This window comes from Varanus komodoensis, unplaced genomic scaffold (assembly GCF_004798865.1).
Source record: "Varanus komodoensis strain SLA01 unplaced genomic scaffold, ASM479886v1 scaffold28, whole genome shotgun sequence".
In the NCBI taxonomy this organism is placed as follows: domain Eukaryota; kingdom Metazoa; phylum Chordata; class Lepidosauria; order Squamata; family Varanidae; genus Varanus; species Varanus komodoensis.
In genome coordinates, this window is record NW_025335727.1 from 289,877 (window position 1) to 311,723 (window position 21,847).

Sequence of the window (21,847 nt, forward strand, 5' to 3'; positions counted from 1 at the left end):
AACCAAGGAGAGCATCCCCCCACCTGGTGCTTGTCTTATTCCTGAAATATCTTGTGCTGAAATGTAAAGAGAGAAAAAAACTAGGGAAAGGGGTTCAGCCACTGAGGGAGGGGGGCTCTGTAGACCCCACCCTCTTCTCTAGGGTCTGAACAGAGTCTGGCATCTACCTAACTGCAGCCCAAGGGAGACATTCTGAAGGGCAAAGTACATATATTGCAGATAAGTTGGGGAGTGTGAGGAACAAGATATTAAGGTTTCCTCCAATCAGTTATTGATCTGAAGGTGAAATCTCTTTTTGGATACGTCAAGCAAGTTTTGAGGGGGGGGGGGGATTCCCCTGCCCCATCTAATGCTTGAAAGGCTTAGAGCCTGGTTTAATTATGGATGTTTTTAGAATAAAATGTGAAAAAGTGACTGAATAGCAAAACAAAACAGTGTCCCTTAGGTACATTTCTTGCAGGTACTTCCCCTTTTTTTAAAGCAAAGTAAAGCAAAGGGGGTTGGACGTTTTGGAATCAATCCTGCATCTGTGGGTTTACATGTAGCGCAATCCGATGCGTGTTTAACCAGATGTAAGATCACTGTGTTCAGGAGACCTTATTCTTAGGGACCCTTATTCTTGTGCCTTAGGGCACAATCCTGTGGCTGCTAGACCTTGTCCATATGAGAATTCAGAGTCCCGGTTGGAGCTGGAGCTTTGCCTGCACAGTCGACACGGAAAGAACTTTCCTGCAGCTGTGAGGTCGCGAGACTGAACTTGGAGATGATGCTGGGGGGGGGGGGGGGGTTCTGGGGGTGGTGAAGAGGAGGGAGTTTGTGCCTGGATCCAAGGTGCCTGAGCCGTGCTTCAGCCTGTCCTTCTCACAAGCAGATGCAACAGACTTAGGCAGCTACAGCTGGATGCCGAACTCTTCCTCAAAGCGGCATCTTCAGTGGGATGCTCATAATTCTCCAGTTCTGGAAGGTCTCAGGCACCCACTTCAGGCACAGCCTATTTTTAATGTTTTATTCATTTTCTTCTGCTGGAACAAGACAAGGGCTGCACCCCCCCAGGACCTCCCCAACCCTGCCGTGGCTCGGGAGGCGCTCCCCTTCCATTCATTCCAATTAGTTCAAGAACTGTTGCTACTGCCTTGGCCTAGCTGGATGCAGCATGTGATCCACAGTGGGCGTGTCCAGTGGTCCTAATGGCTGGGAATGATGGGAGTTGCAATTCAGCTCATCTGGAGGACATCAGGCTGCCCTAGAGGAATGCCTGCCCCATTGAGAGAGAGTCCAGTGTGTTTGGTCGGCAGGGCATTCTTCTTGGTTTCATTGCTATCCTGTTCTGGCTTCCTCTGAGGAGCTCGAGCTGGTGGAGTTAGATCCAGCTATGTCCTCATAGTAACAGCCCTGCGAGGTAGGTCAGGCTCTGAGTGAGCGGTGGTCACCCCATCAGCTCCCTACCCATCATCCCAGCCACTGGCTTGGACTTCGTGCAGAGGCCCTGAAGCCTGAACTGAGGCAGCCAGTCCTGCCTTCCCCCGGCGGCGACCTCCTGGGGGAAGCCGTGCAAGCAGCCACTCCCCAAGGGCAGCGCCTCATGCTGCAGCCATTTCTTTAAACAGGAAGGAAGCCAGGAAAGCTGCACAAAAGGCAGGGACTGATTTTGTCCTCTAGAAAGGGAAGGAAGCTTGCGAGAGTAAGGACTGTACCCGCCTCCTGCAAAGGGTGGGGGAACCCTGCTCCAGAAACAGACAACCTGAGAGAGAGAGAAAACACGCGCGAGAGAGAGATGCTCCTGAGGGTGCGCTGAAATAGAGCCGGGTGGAAGGGAAGCTGCACAGCGCCCCCCTTGGTCCCCCTGAAGCAGTCTTCCCAACCTCCTGACCCCCAGATCTGTTAAACTTCAGTTTCCATCATCCCCAGTGAGCCTGAGGCACATCTGTGCTCAGAGCCCATGTTAAGAGTTGGCGAGAGCCCCCCCCCCCCGAAGTTGCTGCTCCCCTTTGCTTCGGCAGCTGCCTCTGGCTCTGGCCCAGCAGGTCCGTGGCCTCCCCACCGCCTGGTTCTCTGCCAGTGGAGCGAGTAGCATGAGGAGAAAGCCCGCGGGGAGCACCAGGGCAGGTGGCCTGGGCAGGGAGAGGGTGGGCTCCCTCGGGGAGGGGGCCCGGGGAGTGCCTGGCCCAAGGGCCGCCGCGGCTGCATCGCGGGGGGCACTGGCACTGCCCTTCGAGAGGCCCTGAAGGCACCAGGCATGTGGCCAGTCGAGGGGATGGGAAGAGGCGCAGGAAGGAAAAGGTGGCCGCAAGACCTCAATGCATCGCACGAGGTGCTACAATTCACCTCGCCACAGCTTGCTTGCTCTTATCCTGTCGCCAGGATGACAGCAGTTTTCTGGTGCCTCCCCCCTCCAAAGAGGCTCAGGCGGGTTGACAAGAAGTCTTGCTGGGCTGCCCCAATCCCTTTGTTCCCGGACCCCCACCTCCCACCCACCCCTCCATCCCCTTTTCTCCTCCCTCTCTGGTCTTCAGAAGAGCATCCCCTCTCGAAGGCAAAACAAAACAAAACAAAACCACGCGAGCAGCAGAACACCCAGGGATGCGTTTCCAAGGCAACAGAGGTGCCAGAGCTGCATGACCCAGCCGCACAGCAGCGGCGGAAGGGGGAGTGTGGCGTTGCCATAGAAACGTGGAGAAAGAGCCTGGTGTTTGCGCATTGTCGCCCAAAAGGCAGATCCTCTTTAACGCTTTGGCAGCTGCCTGGCGGCGGCGGTGGCAGTGGGGGGACACCACACAGCCTTCCACGGAGAGATCACTGGGAGGAGAGCAAAGAGATCGGCTGGGGACCGCGTGCTGGAGCTTTGCAAGCCCGGCTCTCTGAGTTCATGTGCTGATCACGACTCTGCTCTGAAGCACCAAGAAAAGATCACGGGGGGTTTTTTCTTCTTCTCACCTGTTTTGCTAAAAAGCTTGGTGAAATGGAGCAAAGGTGCGATCAGACGCCCGACAGGACAGGAAAAAGTTCTACGGCTCCCAGCAAAAACTTTTTCTTTCTTGTTCTGTAGAGGACTGAACCCTTACAAAGTGAAGATCCCCACCGGTTATTGCTAGGGTTACTCTGCAGCGTGTCAAGGCAGCCTTGCTTCCCCAAAGGAACCTCCGTTTTCCTGCAGTTTGTCTTTCATGCTGAGGTAACAACACTCAGCATCTGTTCCCCTTTTATATTGTCTAAACTGAATGCCAGCGCTTCTCCTGTGTAAACAAAGAGAGGGACACAGGGATAGGATAGCTGCCACCTCTAGGATAACTGCCTGCTTAAAAACAGTTTTCTCAAACTGGCACCCGCCATATATAATGAACTGTAACTCCCATCATGCACCCCGAGGGTATGGCATGGGCTTCCACGGGAGGTGGTTGAGGCCCCACTGGTGAGGGTGTTCAAAGATAGGCTGGACATGCATATGGTGGGCATGTTGTGAGTGGAGCCAGCTGGAGCCGGGGCTCAGACTAGATGGCCCAGGAGGCCCCTTCTGACTTCTATGTTCTATGTTTCATCCCCATCCATATGACCACCAAACATGCTGTCTGGAAATGATGGAGATGGCAGGTCCATTGGGGTCCTGGATGGGAAGAACTGTTAGAAACAGTTTCCGAACCAAATTTGGGGAGATTCCAAGGGGTGCACCCCAAGAGTCATTGTAATGTCAGAGGATATTGAGGTCATTCCTTGGCCTGAATGACACAAGCTTATTTTGCACTACTGCCCCATATTCAAGCAAAAGAGAAACAATCACTTTCAAAATGAAGCTAATTCAGATTATGATACAAACTTTTGCAGAGTGTTGACCAGTTGTACGGAGTGTATTATGGAGAAGATAGAAATAGAGGTATACACTATCTATCTAGAGCTATTATATTCATATCCCACCTTTTTTCTTCAAAGGAACTCAAGGTGGCCTTCCAAATTCTCCTCCTCTCTACAACAACAATCCTGTGAGGTAGGCTGGGCTGAATGTCTGACTGGCTCAGTGAGCTCCGAGGCGGAGAAGGGAGTGAGGTCGCCTGAGTTCCAGTCCTGCATTCTTAACCACCAAACCACAGTGGCTCTCAAATTCTACAAACAGACACATACATGTTTGTAACCATGACTAGCACATCACTTCTCGCTATCCCAAACCAATGCCTGGTTCAATGGAAAAAACCTAAAACAGAACTCCCACAGCCCAAGACTGATTCCCAGATATGAGCTTGCTTTTTTTCCTGCACAGACTTCTATTTTAGACTTAACGACATGTCAGTTTATTAGATGTAAAAATATTCAAGAGAGTCAGTTTTTTGAGTAATCACAATGTTTTGGACAATCTGTGTACTGATTTCTAGCTAATCTGGGGGTGCCTTAATCATATTCCTGATTTCTAAGCAACAGTGGCATGAAGCATGCCTCTCGCAGATGGTTCAAGTCCCTGAAGCTGTCTTGGATGTCATATGTGCCAAATGGTATGGAAATACCCTCAAAAGTGCAGTAGCTCCATGAGTCAACTCGCCTGCCATGAGCATCAGTAAATGGAGCAAGCGTAACATAAATGCGTTTCCGACTGCTAGGGAAAAGTCGTCTTCCAAATCACTGGCCAGCTGATCGATGTCCTTTAACCAGAACTTCTGCAGCCTGACATTCCCTTCCCAGACTATATGGGACTTGGCTGGTCTGTAGCTCCTAAAAGCTCTGTAGGCAGAGCTCAACCTGGTATAATACATGCTGGTTTTTTAAAACTTCCTAGAATTGCGCATGTCTCCAGGTATGTGCCTACTAAATTTCAGCTAAGTGGTGTAAAATTGCAGGAACCACCTGGAGCTCTGATTATCATGCTTTATTTGTGGGGTGGGGGGAGATCTTACAGCTGTCTGCCATTCAGACTTTTCTGGTAACCCAAGAACCTCAGTTTTCTGGGTAGCTTGGAACTATTTCAGCCAAACAGGGGTGCCCAGTGAATTGTCCATTTGGATGCAGCAATACTCCAGTGTTTTCCTAATGAACACTGTGCCAGGGACTGTGCCTTATCCAGTTTTGGCTTCCCGGTGAATACAGAAGTCACATAATATTTTAGGATACATTTGGAGTCTCCTGCGCTGCAGAAGAAAAAGCCAGTTTCCAAAAGCTTCTAGCAATTGGGGTACAAGGGGCTGGACTGTGGCTGGACCAGATTCTAGTTTTGTGAAGAAACACTACACTTCCTTCATTTATGGCTTGCTATGTTTATATGCTCTGAATGGCATCTAAGCAAAGCCAGCAAGAAACTGAGTAAGTCAGAGCCTGATTCTGCATAAACCAGTCCTGGCCGCCATGGACAGTTGCCAGGGAAGGGGGCCTTCAAGTGGATGCTTCAAAATAATGAGGAGAGAAGCTACCTATCGATCAGCCAGGCAAAAAAAGGATGAACCGTTAGACGTTTGCCAGAAGTTCCAGCCAGCTGATTTTTAAAAGTGATTTCATTTGAGGGCAAAACTATCAGCTGGAGGATGGTTAAGGTGGGGGAGAGTGGTGGGTTAGCATGCAGACAATGCAGGAAAATTCAGGGAAATGGGACCTGGAATCCGGAGCTGGTTGCTGACAACAGTAGGCTGGGCTGTGAGGTTGTGGAAAAGCTTCGAGGAGACAGCAGAGCCCAGTACCAGAAGGCCAAGGGCAGAGGTCTGACCAGAGGGAACTTCAGCAAATAGTCTTGGGAAATGAATCCTACTAGAAGTCAGAGGCTGCAGGAAGAGATGGAAACAGAGGAAGAGTGGAGTGCAGTGGCTGTTCGTGGCTGTGGGAGATCAGCGGGGGTAGTTTAGGGAAATGGGATCTGGAGGAAATGCCATTGAGCATTTATTGAGCTGGTGAGGGTTCTCATTAGGAGCAGCTGTCAAAGAGACTCAAGTACTTTTAGCCAATCTCTCCTATTATTTGAAAAGAGATCATTTATTCCCTTGTGTAAATCATTCCCTAAATAAATAGCCGAATTGTGTTCGATTTATGAGCCAGTCTCTTAGGGTGATGCCAATCCCATGCCTGCAGCCTAAGAACCAGGCTGCTCGATTTAGCCATAGAGGGTGACCTTCAGTGGCGGAGATTAAAGGTTTTATGCCAGAGAGCTCCATTAGTTAAACTGCTGTTCTGTGAATCTTGGCATAAGCAAATGGCAAAGTTTTCATGCAAGAAATAGCATCTATCAGTTACAATAGGTGTGCATGAACCGGATACCCCTGAGTATACAAAATACAGCTATCAATAAGGACAATTATGCATTCGCTTCAAAAAGGCAGATTAAATCTCTATATATTTATCCATGGGCAGGTGGCAACTGAATGCCACCCTTTCAAATGCAGAATCGTCATTGGGTCCTCAATGCTTTGTGTTATAGGAGGTACTGATTTTTCCAGTTTTGTAGTATCATCTAGTTGTAAAGGGTAAGGAAAATCAATTTAGAATGTCCTTGTGTTAATTCCACATTTCAGAGGGGCAGATATTAGATACTATCAAAACGTGCATTGCCAGTACTGCATCTCTAAGCTGACCAACTTAAACACACCCTTATTAAAAAGGGCAGTGAACTCACAGACTGAAGCCTTGAATGCTTCAATATGGAAATTAGAAGCAAGATAAGTCTCTGTTGTTCTGTCACAAGCTAATAGGGAAGACTCCTCCCACAGAAACCTGCCGGGATTTTGAGATCCCAAGGAAAGGCCCTTGTCTCCCTCAAGCTGCATTTGCTATTCTAGTCTTCCGTAACTGTGCAGGCTTGCCAACAGATTAAATGTGGTAGGAATATGATAGAATCTTTTTGGTGGTTGTTCCCAGCTCTGGACCTCATTGATGGGACAGGCCAAGCCAGGGTAGAATGTCATTGTCCATCAGCAGAAAGTCAAATTACATTTTTATTACATTTTTATTCAGGGGTACTTCTGGCTTTTTAAGCTGACTTGTTGCCAGAATAGGTTTTAACTGGCAGGTGCTGGCTTTGTGTTTTAATGATCGTGTATTCTATCTTACATATTACCATAAGCTACCTGCAGCACTTGCTGTACCTGAAAGGTAGGATAAAAATGTAAGAAAGAATTGCAGTACATACCCCCAACAATTTTAGCAGGCCCACGAGTGTGCTGAAGGACTGGATTAGGGTCAGTTAGCACTGCTGACTGGGGCATGCTGGGAGTTGTAGGCCTTTTTTGAGTCCCACATATTTAGGGTCATGCCTTTCCTCAGTGAGAGTCAGGCATGCCCTTGTCTATCTAGGTACCCATCCGTCCATCCATGAACCATTATAAGCACGACACATGGACATACAGCTTAAGTTCCTTGCCTAAAGGAATCTTCGGCATTTTGTACTGGAATTCAAAAGTTTCTTCTCTCCAAGCCTGCCATTTTCAACTCAGGAAGAGTTTTTGCTGTTTCCTACTTTTTCTCAGGCAGCTCCTGATGTGTCCACAGCGACCCAAATCCACTACAGGTGCTCAGCCCCACTGAATGCAAAGATGGTCCCCTGGCGCTCCCTGCTGAAGACTGTGGGTATTGGCCTGTAAGCCAGCAGATGTTTCTAGCCAGATGTCCGGCTCAGCTGCACAAACACAAAATCAGCTTTGCTTCTCTCCTTGCAGGGCCAGGATGCTAAGATGAGAGGCTCCTACTCAAGACAGACAGTAGACCCTTTAATCAATTATTAAAAACGGAGGTGAAAAGTATTTAATAGAGTAACACTCCATTACTGCTACTGCAAATGGCCCCTTATCTTAAGCTAAACACAGATCCGTCGCAGACTGCATGTCAGTATTTCATTTCCCACTGCCCTCCCATTTGCTATTTTTGTCCTCTGTATCCATGTATATTTGGCAGCTGAGGAAATCATTTCATGCATCAGATGAAGCAGACTTTAGTTCGTAAAAAAACCTGTGTGCTGTACAGGAGGGGAGCTTCGGGAACCCCAAGATCTATTAATCAGAGCTGGGTGCAAAAGAGAATGGCGCCTATGGAGTCCTGACTGGGCCCCATGGGCCATGCATGCCCTCTATAGGTATAGTGAACGCATACGGAGTCAGTGTGGCCTGGCAGTTAGAACACTGGACTGGGCCTCAGATCTGAATTCTAGTCCCACTCGGGCCATGAAGCTCATAGTGTGACTGTCACAGACTCTCAGCCTGACCTACTTTGCAAGGTTGTTGTGTGGATAAAATGGAGAGGAGGACCTTTTCTCCATGATCTTTCCAGGGCTGCTCAGGATTCCACCGTGGGCTTACATCATTCTCTCAGTCTTATCCCCACAACCACCACCCTGTGAGGAAGGTCGGGCTGAGAGACTGTGGCTGGCCCAAAGTCACCCAGTTGGCTCCATGGCTGAGCGGGGACTTGAACCCAGGCCCCCTGGCTCCCCAGTCCAGAACTCTTAACCACCACGCTGGCTTTTATGCACACTGGTATGTTTAGGGAGGTAACACTTGGACATCCTGCATTTTATAAAAGCCCAGTATTTTATTGTTGCTACAGGGAGACCCAAGAACATGCACAGCATGATCTCAATTATGGCTCAATCTCTACATTAAATTACTGCAGTGCACGCGACATGGAGCTGCCCCTTGGTAGAATGCAGCAGGCAGGGATCTGCAGGTCCAAACAGGTAAGACCAGGTCTGGTCCACTGGCATTGGCTGCTTGCATGCTTCCAGGCCCAATTTGAGGTGCTGGTTTTAATCTGTAAAGCCTTACGTGGCTTAAGACTGCACTACCTGTTGGAGCACCTCCCCCAGCTGCCAGGTACTCAAGACGCTAGGCTCACCTTCTGGGGCCTTCCTCCGAGTGCCAACTCCAAGGGAGGCTGAAGGGGTGGCATCAAGGGGGAAGGCTTGCTCGGTGGGTGCCTCCCATCTAAACAACCCCCTCCCCACTGAGGCCCACTGGGCACCAAATTGGGCATCTTTTGGGCCCCTGCTTAAGATGCCCCTTGTGACGAACCATTTAAAGGCATACTCAGCCACCCATGGGCTTCAGGGGGTTTTCCCTTCCTTTGACAGGGTAGATTTTTATTGTATAGTTTAGCTATTTAAAATTTATTTTAACGCTGCTTTGTTTTTATGATATTTGCATCTTATTGCTGCTTGATTTTTATGCAGTGTTGCAAACCACCCAGAGAGCTTCAGCTATAGGATGGCATAGAAATGAATTAGTATTAATAATAGTCTGTTTTTGGCCACCTGGTGCTCACCAGTCGCAGAGGACTACGGCTGCCAGGGGGTGGGACACTGCTGGCGAAGCAGGATGCCCCACTGGGGAAGGCAGCCCTAGATCGAAGACGGGTCTTGGTTCCCACGCTCAACACATCCTCAAGACAGCTGAGCTTCTGGCGCTGGCTTCTCCGCTGCACTTCGCTGGCGCTTGGTCCACAGAGACGCCACCTGTGTGTAGATTCCACCTCCTTCGGGCAGGAAATTGTACCACGGGGCTTGAGCAGTTGTTCTGGGGGCAATGAAAGATCAATTCGTGCAAGGTGGTAGGAGCTTCTACATTCTCCTCGCCAGCCTCACCCTCTTCCATCTCTCTAAGCTTCTCCCTGTCTGGCTGGGCTCTTCCCACGAGTCTTTTGCGCCAGATTTCTTCTCCGCTCTTCCATTAAAGCTGACCACTACCAGCCCCTCCCCCGCATCCGTAATAGGAGTAATTAGGTAAATTGGCATGACTGTGTTTCACTGGCATGACTCTTCTTCAGTTGTCTTTGGCGGGGGGGGGGGGCGGTTACTGTTTTGCTTGTGCTGATGCAAGCGCGGGGAAGAAGTGGCCGAAGGAGCCTGGGGATGCTGAGTCAACCCTGCGCTGGATTTCCCATCGTCAGCTGGGGACTCGGGAAGCGGCATCCGCCAGAATGCTGAGCAATACCGGCCCGCCCTCACACAACACCTCGTCATAGCGTCTGATTTTTGTGCTCAAGGCCTCATTTAGGCTCAAAGCGAGCTACAAACCGAGCAAGGGCAATCTGGTCTCTCCCCGCCTGCTGGAGTCCCTGAGGAGGATCTGTGGCTTGCTGCAGAAGGAGAAATGCTGCTTCTCCCAGGTAACAGAATCCGGGGTCAATCCACAGGGCTGAAGAGTGGGAGAATCGGCGCAGGTAAGAGGTAGGTCTCCAACACATAGTGCATAGTCAAACTAGAGAATTCACTCTCTGATGAATTGATTCTAAAAAAGATCCTGGACTGTGCAGAAATGGATAGATTGACTTTATCATTGAAGGAGAAAGAAGGTACTGACTTCTATCAAACTTGGGACTCTTTTTATTCTTGGCTAGAGAAATGGGACTTCGTATAGATTTAAATATGTTTTTAAGTTATCATAAATGGAAAAAAAATGTGGGGGCTGGCCCAGCAGGCCAGATGTTTTTGATGATTGGTGCTGTTTCTAGTTTTTCTTTGTGTTTAGGATAATTCTGAATAAAAATTATTATTAAAAAAAAAGAGAATTCACTGTCTAAGATACCATGATGGCCACCAACCTGGATGCCTTTAAAAGATGAGACAAATTCAAGGAAGATGGCTGGCTCCTAGTTCTGATTGCTACGAGTGGCATATCTCCACTCTTAGGGCAGCAGCGGGAGTTGAGAGGGTCAGAAGCCGAGAGTAATGCCCACAGGAGGCAAAGTTTCCCACTAGGATGGCCTCCTAGCAGGGCTACTCAAGGCAGAATGTTCAAAGCTGGACACCAGAGTAAGATGCAGCCTCTTCAGGAGTAATGCTCACATCAGCAGAAGAGAAGGGACCTTTCTCATGGTACAGGGGCAGAAAAACTCCTCAAGGGCAGCTCCTGGGTAGCAGCAGTAGTCAAAGGCGACACTGGCAGAGGATCTTTCACAGACGCTTGAGGGAACTCTGGTTAGTACTGCAAGAGCGGAGCACTTCTGGATATTGCCTAGCCTGTAAACCCTTGGATGGAACAATCCAAAATGAAACGTGTCAGAAGGTGTGACTCCTGTCCCAGCCAGCTATTCAAGGCACTCAGCGAGCTACTGGGACGAGCAAAGGGCGAGTATGAATAGTGCCATCACTAATGATGCAGCTCGGTCAAAGCCATAAGGAAGTCTAGAGCCTCATATGCACAGAGGTGAAAGAAAAGTCTGATGCTGCACATCACAAGCAATTGGAACATAAGAAGTATGAATCACGGCAATCACGGCATGGAAACTCTAAAGCGAAAAATGGAACATCATTATACATCATTGGTGTGAACGTACTCATTTGGACCGGAAAGGGACATTTTCTGTCAGGCAAACACAAAGTACTTTACTCTGGAAATGAACTCAGAAGAAATGGAGTGGCTCTAACGCTGAGGCAAGATGTAGCACAGGCAGGAAAAGGTTATCAAGTCAAGTCCAACCAATTAATAGCAACCAGATAAACCTATCAAAGCCACCATTCAAGTTTACCGTCCAACAACAGATTCTGAACAGGAAACTGAAAAATGTATGCACGTGTCCAACAAGAAATTGCTAACATAGCAAAATAATTACACTGTTTCTTCTATACCAGTTACACTGCCAATTGAAACCTGGGCCTGATTTAAAGTATTTGTTTTAACATACAAAGCCCTAAACGGCTTGGGACCTGGTTACCTGAAGGACCGCCTTTTCCCATATACTCCCACCCACCCACTGATATCTGGGAATGAAGTCCTTCTGAGAAAGCCATTCCTAAAGGAAGAACAAGGAATGGCATTTAGAAGAAGGGCCTTTTCTGTGGCGGCCCCCAACCTCTGGAATGGGCTTTCTAAAGAGCTCCGCCTGGTACTATCTCTGCTTCCATGGTCAGGTAAACACCATCCACTTTTGCAGATTTTATAAAACCTAACATGTGCTCACTCTACTCCAACAGATTTTCTCCCTTCTTCCCCCTGTACTTGTACTGTGAGCTGTATATTGATACTGTTAGCCACTTAACGAGTCCTGTCGGACCACTGAGTGGCATATAACTATGAAAATAAATAGATACATAAATGATCGCAATTTATGATTAGAAAGGAAGAGTAGGAAACAAAGCAGAACCAACTGTTGTGGTGAATTTGGCTGAGGGCTCAGAGACAAGCCAAGAGAATGACTCATAGACTTGGAAGGACAGGAGAGAAGGAACAAGACAAGATAATTGGGTATAAGAACACTTTGCTGGAGACCAACTCCAAGTTCACCCACACTACTGTATTCCCAATCAATATATATGGCTGTGAAAGCTGCACAGTGAAGAAAGCAGAGAGGTAGAAAAATTGTGCATTTGAAAAATGGTGCTGGAGAAGATCTTCGTGAACACCCTGGACTGAGAGAAAGTGGATCGTAGATGAAATCAAGTCAGAACTTGTCCTAGAAGCAAAAATGACAAAACCGAGGGCACAGTTGTACTTCAGGCCCCTCAAGAGAAGGCAGAACTCCCTGGATAAGCAAATGACTCCACAGAAAGTTGGAGGCAGAAGGAAAAGACCAACAGTGAGATGAAATGATTGCATCAAGGAAGTCATGGCCTTGGCTTCACAAGAGGCTGTCACGGAGATGGCGTTTTGGAGGACTTTCATTCATAGGGTCGCCCAAGTCGGAAACGACATAATAGCACAGAACAAAAAGGTTTGGTAAACTCAAGGAAGACGCATGGCTCCTACTTCTGCTGGGGCGACTTGGCTGGCGTGCCAGCAGAGAGGGCTCTCCATGCCCGCTGTGGCATGCGTGCCATAGGTTCGCCACCACTGCCATAGGCTGTTCGCCAACAGAGCACAATGCCGATGCTCACCAACTGCTGTGGAGCACAAACAGGCAGGTGCGAGGGCTTTTGCGTCCCACTTTGGGCTTTCCCACTGCGGCCACCCATTGGCTGCAGTGCAAACACAACACTGCACGAGGCAGGTGCCGCGCCGGTTCAGCAGGCTCTTGCGTTTCTAGGTAGACGCTTGGCTAGACGCTCAAGCTCAGGCCACAGTGGGCTCCTCCTGGTGCAACAGAGGCACCCTTTTGTCCTCCAGGCCACCAAAAGCTAAAAAGAAGGGATGGCAGGCCAGGCCCATCATTCCTCACGGTGCTTGGAGGCAACCAGGTGCAGCAGTATCAGCCCAGGTGATCATAAGGAAGGATGGGCCTCCAGGTGCACCCTACCCCCTGTGGTGCTGGATGGGAAGGATGTGTTACCCATCATGTGGCCTGCTTACAAGCCCTGGTTCATAAGCACTTAACTCACGTCACTAGCTGGGTGTATAAGTGCAGACATTTCCTGGCTGTGTGCACGTGTGAAGGGATGACAGGGGATGAAAGAGAGATCAATACCAGCCTGGGACTGGAAGAGAGCCTCAGTTTGTTAGCCCGTTTCTTTCTAGCCTGGGACTCCCCACACCTGCGCGCCTCTGTCAAGCACCTCAAGTGTCAGCCCAAGCAGAGAGGCTGAATGTGGCAAGATTTCCCAAAGAGGGCCGAGAATTCTTCAGGACTCACCCCTGGCAGCTTTTCTCTTGGTTATTTCTTAATGTTCAAAAGATAAGGTGCAACCCTTGGATTTTCCTGCCTGTCTCTCCTTCTGCTTTAACATCTATTCCATTGGAGTTTAGATGAAAGAGACAAGATGGGCTTTGATGGATTTGTCCATTTATCAATACATCTTGATTCCAATACACAACCATGCAGCCCTGCTGAGCAGCATCGCCTTCTTGGCTCAACCACAGAACAGGCATCAGCCATCTGTAGGCAAGGCCAGGCAAAGGTAAGCGGGCAACCCTCTGTAGTCCATGGCAAGCTTGCAGTTTTGACACTGCAGGGATGGTAGACCTGGGAGACAAGCAGCGCCAGCAAGGTGCTGAACAACCTGCCACTCACTCACCTGGACTCTGACCAACTCTGCCTCTGGCGTTTCTGCTTCAAGGGAGAAAGAATCCCACCAGTTCAAGGGTGACCACAAGCAATATGTGATTAAGCAGAATGAGCTGGCTCAAAGGAAAGGAACCAACCCAAGCTCAGTTGCAGAACGACACCCATGAGGGAATCAGGCCAGAGTACAACCGGTGCATTTCATTTAGAGCTGCCTGCAATACTCGCTCACAGCATTCCTGCCTGGGCTTCTGCAGAGCACTGATTGCAGGTCGGCCCCCAAGATGGGGCAGCTGAAAAGATGCTCCCCAGGCCAGGCGCAACCCTGAAAAGCCCCAACAGCCTTCCCCAAACTCCAGCGCAGGCTCAAGCGTTTTCAGCAACCAGGAAGTGGCTAAAAGAGAGCACTGGAAAAAACACTTTTCTACCATGAACCTGGGATCTGGCCTGGGCTTCGATATGAGACCGTGCAGCCACTCTAAACACTTTTTAAAAATGTGCTCCCTTTATCTGCTTTGACCTGTCCTCTTTCTTTGCGGTCATGACCAAAGACTGACAGGGAGCTTTCTGTCTGGCTCAGAAGGGGACTTGGCCCAGGTTCTGGGATGCAGGAAGCACAAATCAAGGCCAAAGATCGTCAGCAGCTACTGCACTGATCTGATCTTTTCAGCGTTTCCACAGTTTCCTATTGAGGATCCTAAGTGCTCCTGGACACAACAGTTAGGAGCAGCTTGGGGGTTTCTTGCACCCCTTGGCAAAATGTCCCACGGAACAGCACAGCTCACGTCCGCACCCTTCCAGCCAGCGGGACTTGGCTGACGGCCCAGGCGAGCTACCTCGCAGTGAGTGTGCCGCATGCTTCCCCGCAGCCCGGATCTGGGGGTGGTGGGTGGGGGAGAACGCGCCTCTGCTCACCACCCTCCGGAGCCGGAGCTGGATGCATTCGCTGCCAAAAGGCACGGCCCGCAGAGGGCATGCGCACAGTCTCCGGGCGCGTCCACTAGGCCTGGTAGAGGGGAACCACGCGGCTGATGCGGCTCCTGCAGATGGGGCAGGTGTGGCTGGGCAAGGCCTGGAAGCAGCGGAAGCAGCAGCAGACGTGGCCGCAAGGGAGCAGGACGCACTCGCGGGGGCTCGCCAGGCAGATGACGCAGGCGTTTTCGGGCTGGTCCTCGGACGGGTCCAGGCCGCTGCCCCTGCTGCGCGAGAGCTCTTCGAACTCCCGCCGCTGCGCCTCCTGCTGCTGCTTCAGCTGGCGGAGGCGGTAGGCTCGGCAAAGGGCGTGGAGGACCACGGCCGCGGCCGCGAAGCCGCACAGCAGCGTGGCCCACTTCCAGAAGCTGCTGACGGACTGCAGGTCGGCCAGCAGCGTCTGCCAGTCGCCCAGGCGCAGGAAGTAGCTGGTGCCGTCGGCTGGCGGCTGCAGGTGGAGGGACCCGTCTGGGTGCAGGACCAGCTCACCAATGCCGGTCAGGCTGCTGCCCACCAAGAGCATCTCCTCCGTCTCCAGGAAGCCTTTGGGCTTCTCGCCACTCAGGTAGTGGCTGACCAGATCCTTGAAGCCGTGGGAGGTCTGCTGGAAGCGCTCGTACACCATCTCCAGCGGCAGCTCGACGGCCTGGAGGGGCGATTCCACGCTCACCTGCACCGCTGCCTTGCCGCCGGGGGACACCAGGACAAAGGGCACCGTGTGGACCTGCTCCAGCACCACCCGCTCACTGTCGGTCCTGCAATGAGACAAGAGCCTGAGAGCAAAGGCCGAGAGCCCGGCCCCGAGGCAGTTGTGCCTCAAGATAGGCAAGCGCTTCCTCGAGCACTGGGCAGTTCTGGCTGTGGGAACGTGCTGCGCGCAACGGACGTGTCTGCAGTGCCATTTCGGTTTCCACAGCTCAGTCTTGTTTTGATCTCAGAGAGAGGGTGCAAAAGCAATGGAAAACAGAACAGAGTCAGACGGCAGCTGAAATTGCAGCTGTCCAACGTCAGGCATGTGTGCATTCTGCATTGAGAAGTAAAAAACAAACAGAACCTGCCCTCCATGAGCAGCGTCCTTCATGCAAATGGAACAAGTTTCCATCTGTTTGCTTAGTGTTGCTCAATTTATTTCACATCTGTGCATCTCCAGAAGGGGCCGTGAGCTGGGCAGGACACCAAAGCCCTGTTCATTACAGAACACACTTCAACCACCTCTGAGATTTTGGCAGATGTTGCTTCAGAGCGCTGAGATATTCTGACACCACCAGAAGGGCTAGAAGCTTGCTTAGAATAAATGTGTAAATAATCTTGCTGCTTTGGGAGCCCCAGCATTGCCCAGCCTGAATCTGGGGGATTCTCCCACCCTTGGCTGGAATGGGAGGAATCTTCTTTCTGAAGCCGCGGAGAAGCATCTGAAACAGGTAGATGTCCTGATGTTTCCCAACTCTCTGTGGCTCCGTGCTCACGGGGCCAACTCAGGCCCTGACTGAGAAGGCTCTGGAGGGGAGGCTGGGGCCTTGTGTCCTCATCCTGAATCTTCCTGCACAATTCACCACCACCACGTCCTCCCTGTGAGAAAGACTTGGCTAACCCAGGCCACTGCAAGATCGAGTCGAACCTTTACCGATGTGAGCCACTCTTTTGACCTACTGTGCACTGCAGCAAACGCGGTAAAATAACCCATACTGAAACAAAGAGCCGGGCCTCAGGGTAAAGGGAGAGATAATGGTTCTGAATCTACCTTGCCGGTTCCCAGTCCGTTTATGTCTAACACTCTTCCAAAACAGAACTGACAAACGACTCCCACGTTGTCGCTCAGCCGAGCAGCTCATAGAGCCGATTTGCTTCAGTTCGGCAGCAAGGCTGCCTTGTGTGCCTCCACAGCCTTCAGAGCTGCTCCTCCGCCCGGGAATAACCAGGGCACAGGCCAGCTGCTTCTGCAGGCACCAGGTTCCCCAGCACCAGCCATGGTCAAGTCCAAGTGGGTGGCATGGCGAAGGGTACTGCTGCAGTTGGCACTGCCAACCTCCCACTAGCCAAGGAGGGGTGTGGAGCCCTCCTAGCTATGCTTCACAGGCGTTCACCAAACTCCTCCCGGGTCACGATCCAGGCAGCAGCAGCAACCAGCACTGCTTCTCTTCATGCCCTTTCTGTCTAGGCTGCGATGTGGATAATTAGCAAAATGAAGCAGAAACTGAAGAGCTTACACAAAGTGGCACGGATGACTCAGAATTCGCCACTGGCCAGAGAGGTCACCCTTTCCAAAACCTTGTTGTCAGAAACAAAGTCCCACTTGTGAAAACCGAGCAGGCCGTGGCTGGTAATGTTCCAAGAGAAGTGGCGGGGGACCAAACGCAATTTCCAGGCCTCGGGCTCTAGTGCTGCTTCTTGTCCTTTCCATGACTAGCAGATTATAAACCAAGGTAAGCAGAGAGTGCAGTGCTGCTTGTTCCCTGATCTGAGCTATCTTGGGGCAGACATACTGCTTTCTAGTTTGCAGCTCAAGGGTCCAGCTGACTACCTGGAATTGTGCTGGAGAGCCGGCCAAGGGGACCCCTGAAATGGTCTGTTAAGACAGCCTCATGAGAAGCAGGGGTGAACCAGAGGTGGACGACCAGCTGTTTTGGACTCCACCTCCCGGAAGCCAGTGCCAGCTTCACCAACAGTCAGGAATGCTAGGCCCTGAAGTCCGAGCCATCTGGAGTTGTATGTTTTGCTCCCTACCCCCACATAGGGCAGAGGATGCCAGTGAAAGGAATTACCTCGAGGCCTCTGGCTTTGCCCCGAAATTCTGCACCCAAGCGCTTGCTCACCAGCTCCGGGCCAAGCTGTTCCAGATCAGCCGATGCTCCTTCAGCACCAGTCTCTCGATCACCCCCTGCAGTTCCCTGTGGTATGGGCTGGCTAGAGCCACATCCGCTGGCTGGACCACTCCTAAAGAAGGAAAGAGAAGGGGATGTTTGCAAGCACCTGACACTGAGCTTAGGGACGTCGAGCACTGAAACGGAAACAGAGCTGTACTGCAAATTTGTTCTGTTGGGTTTTACCAGATGAAATGACAAAAGCCAGCAGTTCTATATTATGAACATGTTTTTCTTTCTTCCAATTACCCTGTGAGGGTGCTTCCTGCTACAGCTGAGGCACTGAATACAGGGAAAAATGATATTTTTGGGGAAGGGATGTTTGTCATTATTTGATGTCTGCTGAGCATTTCTTTACAATAAGGCGATGAATCATAAAACTAAAATGCTCAGTTCATCTCTTTGAGCTTAACTAACATTTTATAAATTTTTAGTTTTGCACTGGATTTATGGGGGGATAAAGGGCAAAACAAAAAAAATATTTCTACAGTTTTCAACCCAAGTTCTGGTTTTGTTTTGAATGTCTAGCCTTTACCTTCCAAATAGTTAGGAACCCAAAAATGAGGCCAAGACCAAGAGATCAGGAGTTAACAAGCTCTCCGTAGGACTAGTCAAGTTATATACAGGCTTTGATTTGCCAACGGACACCAGCCATCCAATGTTCCTCTCATTTAGAAAAACTTGTCTGTCTGGTCACTTGAAGGCAATTCCTGCTCACCACAGGTAACCAAGCTAAGAGGTATTTACTAGCCAGCAGATATGTGCTGTCTCTTCTGGCAGGAGATGTTTGGTGCAGAACACAAAACTCCAAGCTCAGTGGGAAGAGGATGCTGTGGCAGTTTCCCTCTGCAAAGCCAGCCAAGCACATCTGGCCCGTCTCTCACCTTCGATGGCCACATAATGCAGACAGCCGCTGCCAGTGGCAGTCAGAATGCTGGGAAGACTGGAGCCGACCTGCAGCTTTGGTGCCTCCTGCATAAGAGAAGGAAAATAAGAGCAAGAGTTTATGTAGACAAGACCATTGAAGAGCCATTTAAAGTGTGGGCTTCATTGTGAAATCCTCGGCTCAAGTTTCCCCTTTCCCGCAAATGCTCCAGGCAGCCTCTAACAATTCAGTGCCTCACAAGAAGAGCTGCCTCACTGGACCAGATGAAAGGTCCCCCTGGCCTAGCATTCCAAACCCAAGAACAACTGGCCAGTTGGCTCTGGGAAGTTCCCCATCAATGCACAAAGGCAACCATTCCCTGCCTGTGCTCCACATCTGTTACTCTTGGCTAATGCTCATCAATAGACTTCTGTTCCTCTCGTTGAAGAAAAGGAACTTCATTCTGCATCTCGGGTCATCCAAGTACGTTGGTTTTATAAAGCAAGCGCGCCAGCAGTTGCAGGAGAGAAACAGAGCGGCAAAGTGCTCCCTGAAAGCAACAACGGTCTCTCCCCATAAAGGAAAGGCCCTTGTTATGAAGCATTCCTTGACTGCACAGAAAGAAATGGAAACCTATCCAGTTACTGTGGTACAAACTGCAACAATCCCCGATGAATCCAGTAAACGCTCTTCTCATCAGCGTGTTTTGATGTTGATTTACAACAGATGCATACGCCACTGTGCATTAAAAGAGAGCATCAGATATAACAGACTATATCTGGGATATCCCAGACCAGTGCGGTCTCTACATCCTGAGTCTTCTCAAGAATTGCCTTCTCAACATATACACGGGGTTTACTTTTCCACCTGGCATAGCTGAGCAGAAACTCCTCAAAGCCGGCAAAGCTTGGCCCTGAAGCACACAGGGTGGCTTTGGGCAGTCACTCACTCTCTGCATAACCCACCTCAGAAGGTTGTTGTTAAGATAAAATGGAGCTACATAAGCTAGCTTGGGTTCCTTACAAGAGGAAAAGTGTGGGATATAAAAGCAATATAATAATAGTTTTACACTCCGTGGATTTGTCTAACTCTTCTTAAGCCATTGAAGTTAGCAGCCATCCCCAGATCTCAGAGTATGTTTTAGGATTTCTGAGATGTCCTGTAAAATGCTTTAAAGACTTGGAACACATTGTATAAGAGCTAAGACAGTCTTCCGCAAGCTGGCAGACTCCCAATGTGTTTGACAGGAATTCCCATCATTGCCAGCCTGGCTGGGAACAATGGCCATTGCAGCCTGGCATATCTGGATGTCCCCAGCCTAGGGAAGGCCACAACAAACCCTCCTCTCAAGAGTGGGGGAGAGACAAGATGCATTACGGCGTACCTGGATCTTGGCTATCACTTTGGCCTTTCTCCTGTAGAGGTAGTAAAAGAGGCCAGAGAAGGCTAGGCTTGATCCCAGACAAACCAGCTCTCCTGGTGTGAGAGGCCACGCATCCATCAGAGCCTCGCCACAGCAGCTGCAAGAGAAACAAAGACAAAAGAGAAACAAGGAACAATGAGTTATGGAGGAACAATGAGACTCTTCACCACCCAGCATGATCCTTGGCACTGGGAACTTTGAAGTGACAGCAGGGGAGGGCACCACCAGAAAACATGAGTGGCTCTCATGAAGAAAGGGCAAGAGAGGCCCATGTTCAGGGCCAAGGGACTGCCTGATCAGGTCTGAGCCTGGAAGTAGCCAGAGCAAGCCCAGGCTGCCTTTTCCATGGAGCCTTGCTTCAGCTCCTAGCCACGCTCCACTGGGTGCTCCCTTCAGATTAAGGACATTAACAACGAGGGAATTGCAACACTAAACTCCTCTGGAACTGCAGATGGAACCACGATCTCAGAGAGTCAGCCTCCAGGACTACTAATCCAGGTCCCTGAGCAACTATTCTCTCTTTTTAGCTTCCCAACAGATTTGCTGTGGGAAAAGGGAAGATGAGAAAAGCAGCAGGAATACAGGGGAGGGTTATGAAGAGAATACTTGCAACATCAGAACCCCTGGTAAAATTCTGCAGGCGAGCTGGGAAGGATAACACAATAAAAGCCATGTCTGGAAATGCACCAAGAAAGCAGAATTATTGGCAGACTGCTGTAACACTTGTTCAACAAGCCCCCCTTGGCCTTTCCCTCCAAGATGGTGGACTGCATTTGGACAAGAGCCCAGCACTGGATACCGTCTAGTGGAGTGCAAGGACCATGAAGGCTCACCTATAAAATCAGAACCACCAAATTGCTGAGTGATTCCTGTCCCAGATCCAGGAGACTGACAAGTCCATGCTCAGACACCAGCTCCAGAAGCAGCCCAGTCAACCCAGAAGCAAGACAAGACTGCAGGAGGTGGGCAGGACAACTGGCTCACTTGCCTGCTTCTCTGGGTGAGGGGATCAGGGCCTTTCCACTCTCTTCACAAGGACCCTTTGTGAGAAATGTACGTGCTGACCAGACATCTGTCTGCTCCAATTGGTTTGCATTAAAGAAGCCAGAAAGGGAGGCAGAAGGGGCTGAGAGTTTAGCAGGCCCAGGCAGGGGTGAAAGGCACCTCATGAGGCTGTAGGAGAAGAAACCCCGAGGCTTCCCCCCCCTTCAAGTCCAGCCTCCAACAAAGCGGCAACACTCAGGTGAGCTCTTCCTCTGTTCCTTCAGCCCTTCAAGGCTACCCCAGCACTATGATCAAGGCTGTGGGGCCCGCCTTCGATTGCCATCCCCAAGAGAGGCTCGGTGGGTGGCAACAAGGAACAGGGCCTCTTCAGAGGTGGCTCCCCAGGCGTCGAACCAGCTCCACACTGAGGCCGGCCTGCAACCGCCCCCCACAGCAAATTTTCGGCGCCAGGTGAAGACAGTTCTCTACGCAGGGCGTTTAATCAGTCTACTGGACTTTGTAATCTGCTTAAACAGGCCTTTGTGTGCTTTGTTTCAGTTATTGCAATTCTGCTCTGAGTTTTAAATTTGGCTTAAAATTTTTGTAGGGTCACCTTTCTATGATGTCCTAACGTAGTTCCTATTTTACACTGTATTTTTAATATGCTATTGTAAACCGCCCAGAAAGGTTCGCCTACTGGACGGCATATAAATTAAATAATAAGTACGATATCATAGAAAGCCGGCTGCAGGCCTCACCCGCCTCCCGGCGCCAGAGTCAGCGTCGCATCTTCCCAGGCCCGGCGTCGTCACTCCTCGCGAGGCGGAACCAAAGAGCAGCAGCATCGGCGCCGGCCGAGATGTCCGCTGTCACTCGACCGCGGGATGGCGCACGGGAAACGTAGTCCTAGAAGCCCAA

The 21,847-nt window shown here is 50.3% G+C and overlaps 1 protein-coding gene across 2 annotated transcripts; it reads right to left on the reverse strand.

The window, feature by feature from the left end:
* Window positions 1-3,647: 3,647 nt before the first annotated feature.
* Window positions 3,648-21,847, reverse strand: LOC123025612 (mitochondrial ubiquitin ligase activator of nfkb 1-A-like). Of its 2 annotated transcripts, XM_044434503.1 has the most exons (6): window positions 21,688-21,843; window positions 19,907-20,042; window positions 18,542-18,629; window positions 17,610-17,730; window positions 15,286-15,551; window positions 3,648-9,464 (listed from the first exon to the last, which is right to left on the reverse strand). In XM_044434503.1, the coding sequence occupies exons 2-6, from the start codon at window positions 20,021-20,023 to the stop codon at window positions 9,178-9,180; spliced, it is 879 nt and encodes a 292-aa protein (XP_044290438.1). In that variant the 5' UTR covers window positions 20,024-20,042; window positions 21,688-21,843; the 3' UTR covers window positions 3,648-9,177. The 2 variants fall into 2 exon arrangements, with proteins under 2 accessions (XP_044290438.1, XP_044290437.1); XM_044434502.1 differs by lacking the exon at window positions 3,648-9,464 and having other exon boundaries at window positions 11,388-15,551; window positions 21,688-21,847.

Bases quoted from the DNA above. Each gene is read 5' to 3' on its own strand.
- LOC123025612 (XM_044434502.1), bottom strand. From the start codon at position 20,023: ATGGATGCGTGGCCTCTCACACCAGGAGAGCTGGTTTGTCTGGGATCA. The intron at 18,630-19,906 runs GTACGCCGTAAT...TCTCTTATGCAG, and splicing joins AAGTGATAGCCAAGATCCAG to GAGGCACCAAAGCTGCAGGT. The intron at 17,731-18,541 runs GTGAGAGACGGG...TTCCTTCTTTAG, and splicing joins GCATTATGTGGCCATCGAAG to GAGTGGTCCAGCCAGCGGAT.